Source organism: Aspergillus bombycis, assembly GCF_001792695.1.
Source record: "Aspergillus bombycis strain NRRL26010 chromosome Unknown contig00045, whole genome shotgun sequence".
Classification (NCBI taxonomy): Eukaryota; Fungi; Ascomycota; class Eurotiomycetes; order Eurotiales; family Aspergillaceae; genus Aspergillus; species Aspergillus bombycis.
In genome coordinates this window covers 209,799-222,431 of record NW_019170047.1, presented here as the reverse complement: position 1 = coordinate 222,431, position 12,633 = coordinate 209,799, and the positions used below count along the sequence as shown (strand labels likewise).

General features: G+C 50.2%; 5 protein-coding genes across 5 annotated transcripts; 2 read left to right on the top strand and 3 right to left on the bottom strand.

Annotated features, from left to right (window-relative positions):
- Positions 1–306: 306 nt before the first annotated feature.
- ABOM_005905 (serine/threonine-protein kinase) lies at positions 307–2,904 on the top strand (the record flags this gene model as incomplete). Its single annotated transcript, XM_022533034.1, has 4 exons — positions 307–358; positions 415–1,979; positions 2,049–2,111; positions 2,161–2,904. 4 exons carry the CDS (start codon positions 307–309, stop codon positions 2,902–2,904), a joined length of 2,424 nt encoding a protein of 807 aa, XP_022388901.1.
- Positions 2,905–3,286: 382 nt separating this feature from the next.
- ABOM_005904 (DUF3591 domain-containing protein) lies at positions 3,287–7,038 on the bottom strand (the record flags this gene model as incomplete). The annotated part of the gene is made up of 4 exons (XM_022533033.1): positions 3,287–3,374; positions 3,659–3,853; positions 3,926–3,982; positions 4,040–7,038. 4 exons carry the CDS (start codon positions 7,036–7,038, stop codon positions 3,287–3,289), a joined length of 3,339 nt encoding a protein of 1,112 aa, XP_022388902.1.
- A 1,897-nt stretch (positions 7,039–8,935) lies between these two features.
- Positions 8,936–9,837, bottom strand: ABOM_005903 (RNA methyltransferase; the record flags this gene model as incomplete). The annotated part of the gene is made up of 4 exons (XM_022533032.1): positions 8,936–9,180; positions 9,239–9,531; positions 9,589–9,687; positions 9,752–9,837. 4 exons carry the CDS (start codon positions 9,835–9,837, stop codon positions 8,936–8,938), a joined length of 723 nt encoding a protein of 240 aa, XP_022388900.1.
- A 285-nt stretch (positions 9,838–10,122) lies between these two features.
- Positions 10,123–11,303, top strand: ABOM_005902 (putative Golgi reassembly stacking protein; the record flags this gene model as incomplete). Its single annotated transcript, XM_022533031.1, has 3 exons — positions 10,123–10,293; positions 10,352–10,435; positions 10,497–11,303. 3 exons carry the CDS (start codon positions 10,123–10,125, stop codon positions 11,301–11,303), a joined length of 1,062 nt encoding a protein of 353 aa, XP_022388942.1.
- Positions 11,304–11,656: 353 nt separating this feature from the next.
- On the bottom strand, positions 11,657–12,540 carry ABOM_005901 (MICOS complex subunit MIC26/MIC27; the record flags this gene model as incomplete). The annotated part of the gene is made up of 3 exons (XM_022533030.1): positions 11,657–12,271; positions 12,360–12,449; positions 12,514–12,540. 3 exons carry the CDS (start codon positions 12,538–12,540, stop codon positions 11,657–11,659), a joined length of 732 nt encoding a protein of 243 aa, XP_022388898.1.
- Positions 12,541–12,633: the final 93 nt, after the last annotated feature.

Genomic DNA, 12,633 nt, shown 5'->3' with positions numbered 1-12,633 from the left:
CCGCGGCTCAACAGGCCAGAAGAGATAGGATCCGAGTTCATATCAGGAGAAGAAGTTCAAGGTTAATATCTTTACTCGGTTTTCGAAGCTCTCCTAGCGGTAAGCTATTGCATTGCAGTGCTATTCCATCATCTGTCACCACGCGAACTGAAAGCCATGACTTAGGGCCTACGCCGAGAGCTATTGAGCCAGGTTGTCCTTTACACACAGAAAGTTATCCTCTGGCAACGCAGGCATATCAGTCTCGGTACACACAAGGTACACAGGCTTCTCGAAATGCAATTGTTAGAGAAGTCGAAACTGCCCATGCCCATCCACCTTCTTCCGCGAATCTCCACCGTCGCGGCTCTAGTGGATGGTTTATGCCAGCCGGTCATTCCAATAGGCAAAGAGAAATACATAAAGGTAAAACAGAGCCTGTAGGGCCTAAATGTCTTGAGCAACGGAGGAGCCGGTCTACGCCAGCTGCATTCACCCACCTCGTGTCGCGCAAATTATCAACTACTTTTGGAAATCCAACGGTTATTCGTCGTTCACGTCTACGTCAACGACCAAGCGTCCGTATTGTTGAATTCCCGATTGCTGCCATTCCCAACCTCAATAATCAAGGTGATAGTGCTAATGACAGCTCCGATCCCTCGAGCTCGCCTACCGGTAGCGGCTCTCCATTGAGGGCCAAATCAACGCCTCCAACCTCGGCAGAACCATCAATCCTCCACGAAAGAGCAGAGCACTATCAGGATGATACGGTTGGATGGAGGCCGACGTTAAGTACACCAAATCCTCTCACAGGTAGAAAGCTTACTCCCATCGAGGAGTCTCCTGGCGTATCACCAACGGTCCGTACCGTTGAAGCTGCTGCTAATGCTAAGGTCTTCTTCGAAACCTACTTCAGATCGATCTATTCTGAAATCAACCAACGCTCACAGCGACAGCGAGAACTCGAGCAATACATACATTCACTACCTCTGACACTAGAGGAGAAGAGCCGAGTATGGCAGAACTGGATTGTCCAGGAACAAGAATATCTTCGCCAATGCCGAGTACTCAAGTCGCGCTTCCATGGTGCTTGCCATGATGAGACTGTATCAGTTGCCGGATTTAAGGTTCTCAAAGAGCTGGGTCGAGGGAGCTTCGGTATTGTTCGCTTAGTTAGGGAGAACAAAACAGACGACACTCCTCCTATGCTGACACGCCATCGCTCTAAGTCCATCGATTCTAGGGCAGCCAGCGGGCACGAGAATCATCGTCGGAAAGTTATGGCTGGAGAAAAGAAGGACGTCTTTGCCATGAAGGTCATCCGAAAGTCAGCGATGATACGCAACAGCCAAGAGGGCCACCTTCGAGCTGAACGGGATTTTCTTGTGGCCTCTGCAAAGTCTCGCTGGATCGTTCCTTTGATCGCAAGTTTCCAGGATATCAATTATCTATACCTCATCATGGACTACATGGTCGGCGGGGACTTCTTGGGTCTGTTAATGCGACGATGCGTTTTACCTGAAGATATCGCCAAATGGTACGTTGCAGAGATGGTACTGTGTATTGAGGAGGCCCACAGGCTTTGCTGGATTCATCGAGACGTCAAACCAGACAACTTCTTAATATCCGCCTCAGGACATTTGAAAATCTCAGACTTCGGCCTGGCTTTTGATGGGCACTGGGCCCATGACCAACTTTACTACAACGATCACCGGTACTCTTTAGTTAAGAGGCTAGGGATTCAAGTTGATGGCGATGTTGAGGACCAGAAAGAAGAACGAACAAGAAAAGCCCAACAAGCCTTGTTAAACAACAGCGACGACACGGGTACCTTCATACCCCCTTCCGTAAATCTTCTTGAATGGCGGGATAAACATCAGATGCGAAGGCTGGCAAGGAGTGTAGTCGGTACTAGTCAATACATGGCCCCTGAAGTTATTCGGGGAAGTTTGTATGATGGGAGGTGTGACTGGTGGAGTGTTGGGATTATCCTGTATGAAGTAAGTTTTCCTGTCCTAAAATGTTTGCTTGTAACCTTGTAACACATGTGCTCAATACGAGCTATCTAGTGTTTGTATGGCTTTACCCCGTTTGCTGCAAAAGATCGAGAAACGACGAAATGGAAGATCCATGTAGGCTTGTGTCCGGCGAGATCTTGAAAGTTACTGACGTCTCCTGCAGCATCACCACCAAACATTACACTTCCCAGGAGAGTGGCAGACGGACAGAGTTGTCTCACCGGAGGCAAGTGACTTCATGAACCGCTTACTACAGGAGAAAGAGTATCGGCTCTCTTGTGATGCGTACCGGCAAAACGATGTTTGCAATTCACGATCAATGGCGAGACATCTCTTGGCCAGTATTGACCCCCGCAGCCGAAGTTATCGAAACTTCTATGTGTACCCTAACGATGCAGCCGATATTAAAGCGCATCCATTCTTTTGCGGTATCAAATGGGAACAGCTCCATCAGTCCAGTCCGCCCTTTATTCCAAAAGTTAAAGGCTGGGAAGATACAAGGTATTTTGAAGATGCTGGAAGCGTGGTCGACAATGACGAGATTTCCATCGCCACGGATGCCCAAGGTTCCAGCGATGGGGCAGAAGAAACAGGACACAAGCTAAAACCCATGCAAAATCAGGCAGGGTCACGGCAAAGGCAAAAGGGGCCTACCCCTGATGAGAACACTTCAATTGTTAGAGAGCCTGCTGCCAAGGCGTTGAAGAGACAGAAAGATAGCAAAAGGCCGCGGGATAAGATGCTACGGGACAAGAGGATCCAGAAGACTGTCCTCAAAATGCGCAAGGAGGGAGCGTTCGTGGGCTATACATATCGCCGACCTAAGGCTGTTGCAATGGCCTTTGCTCCCGAAAGAGGCCGACTCTATCTATCACGAGGGCAGCTGTCTGAGATCTATGGATTGTAGCATGTTCAACCAGTCGAGGTATATCTCACACTGCAGCCCGTGGATATGTTTCGATGGGCAATTCGAACAGCGCGTGCCAAATAAGCACTGGGCCATCATGTATTTTTAGATATCAGTACCCAATGTCAAATTCGTACGAAGACCTGAACTATAGGCTCAGGTTAAATGGCTAGATGCTTATTAACCTTCTACTAAGGCACTGCATTGCATGTAGTATCATAAATCTCGGGGAGAGTCACGTCATAAGCCCCAATATCACAGACCGAAGTCTTCAAAAGAAAGAGATAATGCGAATAAAATAAGTATGCTAAGGGTATCACAAACAAAACATGGTAGCAGTGACCTCGCCAAATCCGTCATAGTAGAATGAATACTTCCTAGTTTAAATGGCGGGAGGAGCGCCCATAGCGAAGGCAGAATCGCTGACACGGTCTTCGGGTTTCATAGTGCCGTTGAGGAGGGGACAAAGTCTATTGATTCAGTCACAAAAAGGTTAGCGTTCAGCTACTTCGACCCTGACATGAGCCTGGATATGAAACCGGGTCCTTGGGGGGTTCTTTGCGTCTAGGGGCCAATCTGCATCTTGATACCGTCGGAGTTTGAAATAGGCATCTGAAGCATTGTAGCCGGGGTCCTTGTTCTTCGCCTTGCTCTTGGACGAGCCAAAGGGGGTTCAGGGGAAGTGAAAGAAGAGGCAAAGAAGGGGAGAGGGACTCTATCAGAAGCAGAGAGGGGGATTGAAGAGGGGACGCACTTCTTGTTGGTCTTGATGTGGCCGACTTGGCCGCAGTTGGCGCATTTGCGTTGGGTGCCTGCTCCTTTGCCGCTGCCGCCGGGGCCTCCGTCGGCTGGGGAATCGCCGGCGGATGTGCGGGTCACGCCTTTTTGTTTCTCGCGCGCGAATCGTCGCTCCTTGTTTCTGTTTAGGCGGCTGAGTTCGGCTTCGAGGCTGTGTATTTTCTAAGTTATTGCTTTGTTTTCTAGGGTTGGGGTTGAGATGAGGGTTATGTTGATAACGTACAGTTTCTTGTTGCGAGCGTCTACTTCTGGGTCGCCTGTTGGCTGAAGGTTCTCGAGTCTGGGGTTGTGGTTAGTTTGATGGTGCTATTGCGGTCCTCGTGTCGGTTGTACTTACTTGGTGGTTAGAGCTTCCAACTTGTGGCGATGTTGTATATAGTGACGGATGACCCGAGGATCCCAAACCATGGTTTCTTTGGAATATATCTGGCCCTTGTCGTCCTTGAATTGTCGAACGATGCGCAAGACCTTGCCTCTCTGATCCGGCATGCTCATTTTGCTGAACTGGCTAGTTGTTTCGTCATCACGGCGGCCCGGGCCTGGAGTGGGGGCTTCAGATCTTGGAGTAGGCTTGTTAAATTCTTCTTCTAATTCCCGGTCGATGTCACTGTCATCGTCCGAATGCTCGACCGTCGACGAGAGGCTAGCTTTTTGCGCATCCCAAATCCGACGGATCGAGGTCTCATATGACTTTTGTTGTCTGGCGACGTTGTAACTGTGACCGCCGAGCTCTTTCAGTCTCTGGGCATCTAGTTTGTCTTCAACACTCTCGCCAATGGCCTTGAAACCTCCTTTCATGGAGGTCTTGATGAAACTAAATCCCTCGCCACGGCCAGTGGGGTCACCCTCCCCATGTAGTTTGAGCATAGCTTTGCCCTGAGATGCTAGGAGGAAATTGCGAGTCGCCTTCCAAGGGGCCATCTGCTGTTCGAAACTCTCTGTCTCTTCGTCGTTGTCCTCGTCACCTCCTGTTTCAGCATCGTTGCCATATCCCGTGTCATGCAGATGCTGCTGGCCGACCTGCATCGATTCCAAGAGACATACATCCTCGGGCTGAACCCACGAGCGAATTACGTCCTGCTCAGGAACGGGTTCTAATGGCACCCAGTATTTCGAATCTTTGTCGTGTTGGAGGAAGTCCTTGACCTTCTGGCGGTTCTGCATATCACTGGTGCCAGGGATGTGAGCGGTGACATCGCTGATCGAAAGCCGCAGATCAGGGCTCTTCTTCAAGAGACGATACACAAGCATCTTCATGCGATTCTTTGCAACAGTGGTAACCTTCCTTGAATGAGGGCCAGGAATATCCACGGATGGGAGCTGTTGCCCAGCGACAAATAGGTTTTCGATGTTCCTAATAAAGTAATCACTGCCTCCGGAACCAGTGCTACTGCGTATAATTAAGAAATCCGTGGGCTTGGCCTGATGCTGGAACAGTGGAGCCCGATACATCGAGTTGGAGATGGCTGGGGTAATCTCACCCGGGTCAACATGACCAAAAATGGAGAAAGGGCTCTTATCCTGAGGGAGGAGAACTGCTGTTTCACCGATTTCTGCTTTCGGACGAGTGGGATCGTCCATATTCTTCCGGCGGTAGTAATTAATAATTCGATTAGACATACCAAAGTTCGACAGCATGACGGGGACCTCCTCAGAATACTCCACCAGTAAGGCACTGGAGTTGTCGGCGAGGGACAGTGCCTTGGTCGAGTTGTACAGAGCCTTGACATCTTTGCCCCTTTGATGCTTGCGTTTGATATAAGTAGCGTTTTTGAACCAACAAGTCTGGCCGGGCCGGAAAGCCAAAGCTGGGCGATGGAATGACCGAGCTTCCGCTTTGGCAAGCTCGGTCTTGTAATACGGCCATTGCAAACGAAGAGCCGGCATACTGTGTTCGAGGGTGACATTGCCCAAGGTGCTTCGGACCTTGTTCTGGTGGTTTTGTTTCAGCATATCATACGCTTGATCGTTCGATATGTTATACCGCGAGGTGAGGCGGCGAGTGACGTTTACATCCATCTCATCCCGATTAAGAGCACCAATAGCCTTCGGTTTCTGTGTCGCAGATTCGGGTCCCCGTTCGTCGAGGAGTATGTGAGGATCATTCATGTCCACTGTCACCTTTTGGGCAATGCGCGATGTTGCTCGTTCGGGATCATCAAGTAATGGCACGTCTATATGAGAGAAAGCGATCAACTCCGCAGGGTCTCTGCCAAGCTTGCGCTTTTTCACTGGGCGGGTAGTCTCCAGGAGCCAATCATCTTCAGCATCCTCTATCTCTTCTTGGGCAATCGGTTCGTCAACATCCATGATAGAAATATCGCTCTTGACATCCCAGTCCATACAAACGACGCGAAGATCGTTCAACGTAACACCCCCTGGCAGCGCCTCATCGGTATCTGTGTCGAAGTCGAAGTCTTCCTTAACCTCTTCTTCCTCTTCCTCTTCCGGCGCAGCCTCGGCAACGGCCACCACTCCCAGATGTTCTGACTCCAGCGAGCGCTTAAACACCTGACCACCTGATTTAAAAGCCCTCTCCTGATCTTGAGCAAGTTCGATGTTGACTTTGCTAGGGAGCACAGGTTTGGGAGGCTTCGGAGGTTGCTTGCCGAGAAAGAAAGCCTTCTTGTGGGGAATAAGTTCGAGAAAGCGAGGAAGGGTTTTGCGATCAAATTTGGGGAACAGTGAGTGTAGAAGTTCTTCGACGTTTTCCGGTGGTGCGGGTGGGTTGTCCGGACCGACAGTCGACATGGCAAATAGAGCTTGTTGTAACTTCCATGCTCGCAGAGCCGCTGGGTCCATGTCCTCAGCCACCGTACCCATGTCTTCGTCGTCCAAAATCTCCTCGTCTTCTTCCATGGTCATGGGTTCCGGCTCGGGAGCAGGTGTCTCAACCGTCTCCGGCGCAGGTTGAGGCTGTTCGTCCTCCTCAAACAAATCACGGGTATCATCGGCATGATCGTGAACAGGAGATGCGGGTCCCTCACCGAAGAGGTCATCAAGTTCATCGCCACCTTCTGGTTGTGGTTGTGGCTCGTCTCCCTGGTCCCCGAAGAGATCCTCTTCTCCCGCTCCAAACAAGTCTTTGTCCTCATCCATAGCTGCCTCTCCATTTTCTGCGGGGACTTGTGCTCTCTCCTCTTCTTCAGGAAGCTCATCGTCATCGAAATCCTCGTAGTCCACCGCGTCGTCTGCTTTCTCGCCAGGTTCCAAGTCCCGCTGTAAGAAATCGAAAGACATGCCGCCATCTGCGAGGGGCCCGTTCATCTGGCGCATAACACTCTCGAAGTCGGCATCTTCGGCATCGGGTGCCGGTAGGTCGGTGGCGTGAGGCATATTGAAGGCAGCAAGTCGAGATAATCAGACGAGCAAATCTTCCTGTGAATAACAACAGAGCGAGAGGAACAGTTCGATAGTCGGCGATGCTCGGACAACTGGACGCTATGAAGGAGCGCGCATCGAGAACGATGATGACTGCGCGAAAATCCGACCAGCTATCAGGATTCTTGTGTCCGCGAGATACAATGAATTGCGGAGGGCGGTTGGAGCTGGTTTCGCGGCACAGCAGCTAGGTCCGCCGTAGCTTATCGACGGAGTAATACTATCTCCGACTCACCTTCCTTTCAGTGTATGCGTGTCACGTGAGTGTACCTTGTGGTGGGGCTGAAACTGTGATTGACTAATTGAAGGGCTGAACTTTACCGGGTGGATCAGGCATCGTGGAATCCTCAGGCCAAGGCTTGGGTCGGGTCGTTCTGTTAGCCAACTACTATAGTTTGCAGCAAAATTTGGCTATCTTAATTGCAAAGTAATATATTCATACAGAAGAGGCTGTCGTTAAGTCTTATATAATAGATTATATATACTTACACCAGTTTCGGTTTAGGTCATGAAATTATTGTGATTCTGTGAGTGAGATCTGTAGTAACTATATATTTTTTCAACCAACTAGAGTCGATCTTCGTAGCCTAAGGCATGCTTTCAAAATGTCCTATGGTCTCATGGCCTTATGCAGTTTACCACTTCCACATTTATTAGATGAGACTGTGTTAATGTTTCCTCACTGCCTTCCAATTATCAGTCATACAATACTGTATTGATAGCTGAAGTGGTCAGTACATCATGTCTATCGTCGTGTGTAATAAATACTCTCATGGGCATACACAAGTATTAACGGGTATACATGCAAACCCACATGACCTCGCTTCCCACTAGCGCCAGTCGCCTCCTATAAATACCGGCCATTTCCCATTCATTTCGAAAATTAAGCGACTCTACGTATGTTCCTCCCCCCCCTACCTTGGGAATCCCAAAGGAAAAATCAGCGCAAAGAATGACAGCTAACATTTTAACTACAGTTCAAAGAATCACTTTAGAGTAGACGTCCCACCTCTGAACTCTTCTAAAGAGCTACAGAATCTCCACCCTTGCTGATGACTTCTATGTCCTCAATGCCCTAAAGTGAAGCCGTGTTTACTCCCGCCTCGATAGTTGGTTTCTGCGAACAACTCGCTTCGGTGAGTTTGTACGAGTGCCTTCTGTCCAGGGAGTGGTGATGATCTTTACCTTGTCTTGATGTCTTGACTTCGGTCGGTCAGATTTGGTGGGTGTTGAGGAGGTCTGAAAGGTGTTTGATTCCATTCTTTTTCACTTTGATGTTGGTGATATGATTGGGACTTGGATTTTTTTTATGATACCCAGATTTGCTCAAATTAAGATTTTTATGCCGAACTTTTTTCCACCGTAAAATTATCCTAAAACTTGACAATGGCAACAGTTTTCAATTGCCACTGGTAAGTTATTTTATTTCAATTAGACCTCGTACCGCTACAATATGTGAGAAGCTTCAATGGACCTTTCCGAAAATTCGAAAATTGTTCCACACGTCCGACACGGCACCTGTAAATTCGAAACGTCCCGAGATAGTCCCCATGAACCTACCTGCGGCACGAACTTTATTGACATCATTCGACATTGAACTATCTTTGAAGCGATTTCTTGCTGTACACCGCGCTATAGCTCATATACTACCTAGTAGCTTTGTCTGGAGCCGGCGCTTATTGATAGAGTTCTCTGAGGGCCAGCTGGAGGCTGATGGACCTACGAAGATCGCACCTTATGCCAATCTCGTATTGGGCGGCTAGCTGTGTCTTCTTCGGGTTTATTGATTAGATCCTCTATATGAGAATACTATCAATTGCTGAAGCCAAGCCATCAAGCGCAAAATCCGAGTTTATTGGAGGTTGAAACCGCCGTAATAGATGCACAGCGCCTTGCTAGCGCCTTCCATACAATAATGCATCACTGTTGCTTTTTCGCCATCCTTGACTAGTTTTGCGAGCTGCTTCACGTTCGATGTCCGAGGGAGATAGAGGGCCATATGCTCCGTAAACAAAGCATATTCGCTGTATAACGCATCCAGGGAATAGGGTTCCATTGTGCTCATATTGAATACTTTGTCGGAGCGATACCCAGGGCCTGTGTAGGTGTTAGCACCTTCGAAGCTATGGACAAGCAAAAGGAGTTGAGAACATACCGCCCCATGGAGGGCTTGCAAACAGAACACTGTATGGGCCCAGCTCCTTGAGTTGGTTGTTCACGATCTGGAGACTGTCCCCCTCGAACCAGGTAATCTTATCCTCAACTCCATATATCTTGGCATTGTGCTTCGCGCACTGCAAGACAGCTGGATTCTTCTCAATAGCATAAACCCGTTTCCAGCGACCTGATCGTGCAAAGGCGATGGTGTTACCGCCGGCGCCAGCAAACGCATCAACCAGAATCATGCGAGACGCGGGAGCAGCGCTGGCAATATGCTCAGCTATCTTGCTGTAGCCGTGTTCTTAGTCCACCATATCTCCCAAGGACAAGGAACAGTCTACTCACTTGGCAACCGGCTCAGGCGTAACGCCAAACCATGCATCGTCTGTTAGCCATACACCCTCATCATACTTGGAGAAGATTTTATAGCGCTGTGCCCAATAGCTACGCAGAGTTAGCTTTGTATCCAGAGATTTTAAGCTAGAGTGAATTGGCAGTAATCGCATACTTCTGGATATCCCAAGGAACTTCTCCGATATCATTGTAATGGTGAACCTCCGGAGGAGCTTCCTCTGTAGTATGATCTGCAGACATAGTTGAAGGCCAAAAAGACGATAAATTGATATCACCTGAGTTGTGTACAATATATTAATCACATGCCATCATTCGGACTCCTGCTGGATTGTCATACAGAAATCTACAAAGCACGAACTAGCGATAAATAATCATGATGCCGATAAGTTGATAACGTGTATGTTTGTCTGGTTTGCAACCGGGCAGCAGCTCTCCACAATGCGATCGTGTTTACAGCACCAGAACTCGGGGTTATACTCAGGTTAAAACACTTCACCTTATAAACTATTCTCACCAAGGCTGGTCATGTTCGGAGTTCTGAACCGCTTTATCGGCCATCTGGACGGCGAACCCGCCCAGCAGGCTCGGGCCACCAACGATAATGCATTTGGCTTCCAAGTACTCCGCAACAAGGACCCGGAACTGCCCCTGGAGCCGTGGTTTGACTTTATTGTTGGCATTAATGGGCGTCTGATTGTGTGTGCAGATACGGTATCTCTGGTTCAAGACGATGTACTAACTATACTATGACCAGGACTATCCAGACCCGAATCTCTTCGCTACGGAAGTTCGTAACTGCGCCGGCTCCAGTGTGACATTTGAAGTTTGGAGTGCAAAGGTGGGCTCTGTCCAAACCTTGCCAGATCACATCTCATTCTGACTAAATTTATTGTGCCCAGGGCCAGAAGACACACACCGTTTCTATTCCAATTCCCCCATCCAACCCCACGTTGGGCCTCGCATTGCAGCTTGCGCCTCTTTCCTCGACACAACATATCTGGCATGTCCTGAACATCCCGTCACCGCTCAGTCCGGCATACCGGGCAGGGTTGCTTCCACACTCAGACTACATCATCGGAACGCCCAGTGGAACATTACGGGGAGAATCCGCACTGGGAGAATTAGTGGAGGACCACCTGGACCGGACACTGGTGTTGTGGGTGTACAACAGCGAATTCGACGTAGTACGCGAGGTCGAGTTGGTGCCCACCCGAGGCTGGGGTGGTGAGGGCGCATTAGGGGCCGAGCTAGGGTACGGTGCGTTGCACAGACTACCGGTTGGATTGGGCGAGGAGGTAGAAGGCCCTGGCGAGGTAGTATTTGAAACGCGCGCCGATGGCACCTCCACACCTGTCCTGGATCAGATGAATCCTACCTACAGCCAGGGTGTCGGACCTGGTGCAACCGCTGGCGGTCATTTTCTGGTCCCAGCCAATATGACAGCGCCGCCTCCCTTGGCATCACAGGCGCCACGAAGTCTTTCTGGGTCACCAGCACCTGGTCCGTCACCCGCTGCGCGCCGCGGCAAGACTCGTCAATACGCCGTTTCGCCTAACCGGGCGTTTGATGAGTATTTTGCCGAGGGGGAACAGAAGAGTAAAGAGCAGGATTTCGCTCCGTCACGGAAGGGAACGCCGCTGCCTCCTCCGCCGAAAGGAGTTCGGTCACCGCCACCGTCAGGAAGTCCCGCGCCGGCGACAGAGTAGGGGAGTGAATTACCTGATAACTAGGCATTCCGATCGTAGAGTTTCTTGTTTGTAGAGTATCATGAGTCTCCGGAGTTACGATGGTCGAGTGGGGTATGGTATACCAATTGATGGATTTCCAATATCAGTCAACCTTTCACGGCGGTGCTGCGCACCATTTTCTAGTACACTGAATTTTAGACATGAAGAGAATGTGCCGAACTGGGAGTCCTTGAATCTAACTGTTTAAAGTACACATATGCAATGGAATTTAAGCCATCCAAGCCGATAATCGCAGCACAGGCTCCAAATGGCATCCGCTACAAGGAAAACAACCGAAAAAAGGAGGAGAGACAGACTGAAAATGCAATAATCTAGTGACCCTTGCTAACCAGCTCCTCCAACTTCTTGCGAGTCTCCCCGATCTTATCCTCCATCATGGAACGCGCCATGCCGCTGTGTGCCACGCCCGTAGACCAGATGTGCTCAGCCCGTTCACGGAGGTAGAGGTGCTGCTCGGCAATAGCGGGGACCTTCTTCTCGTACTCCCACACCAGGTCGGAGATGTTGCGCATCGTCACCGGCAGGAGGGACCAGGCGGCCACGGTACCGAACGCGAGCGGCGAGGCGGTGCGCAAGAAGATACCACGGTTGCGGGACACGATGGAACCGGCCATGGCAGAGACGATGACATAGGCGCCGCCGGGGAGGAGACGCTCGCCGGACTCGGGCGACGGAGCCAGCGAGGCGACGGTGTTGGTGAAAGCGTTCTCGATGTGGAGGGCCCGGGACAGGAAGTCGTTGAAGCAGTTCTCAGCGGCGAGGGAGTTTTCGTAGAGGAAAAGACGGGCATGTCGGACCTGAGCCGTCAAGATATCTGTGGGAGTAGGGGACGAGGAGGGAAATGGAGACGACTTGGGAGGAGCAGGAGGAAGGGTCTTCGTGGGTTCCGGGATATCGGCAGGGAAGTCATCATAAATCGGTTTCCTCTGCACGAATCGTAATGATTAGACTGAGATTCTTGGGATGTAAGGACTAGATCTCTTCTGGTCTAGAGACGCTTAAGTCGGATCATACAGCATTAGGTTCCTCAGCGAAGGCGGTTCGCCGGGGATAGAAGGCTACACCTCCAGCCAAAAGAGTGGCAGCGATGGGGGCCACAGCCCGCTAAAACGAGTCAGTACGGAACAAGAATACTTGCAGGAGATTACGGAAGGGCCAGGGAGTCTACCTGCTGGAACATCGGCCGAAAGGACATGCTGCGCGAGGCCAATGGACGGGAGAACAAGACGGGGAGTGATTTGAAGGTCGTCTGAGGGCTTGATGAAGTTCACGGGAAAGCGTGACTACG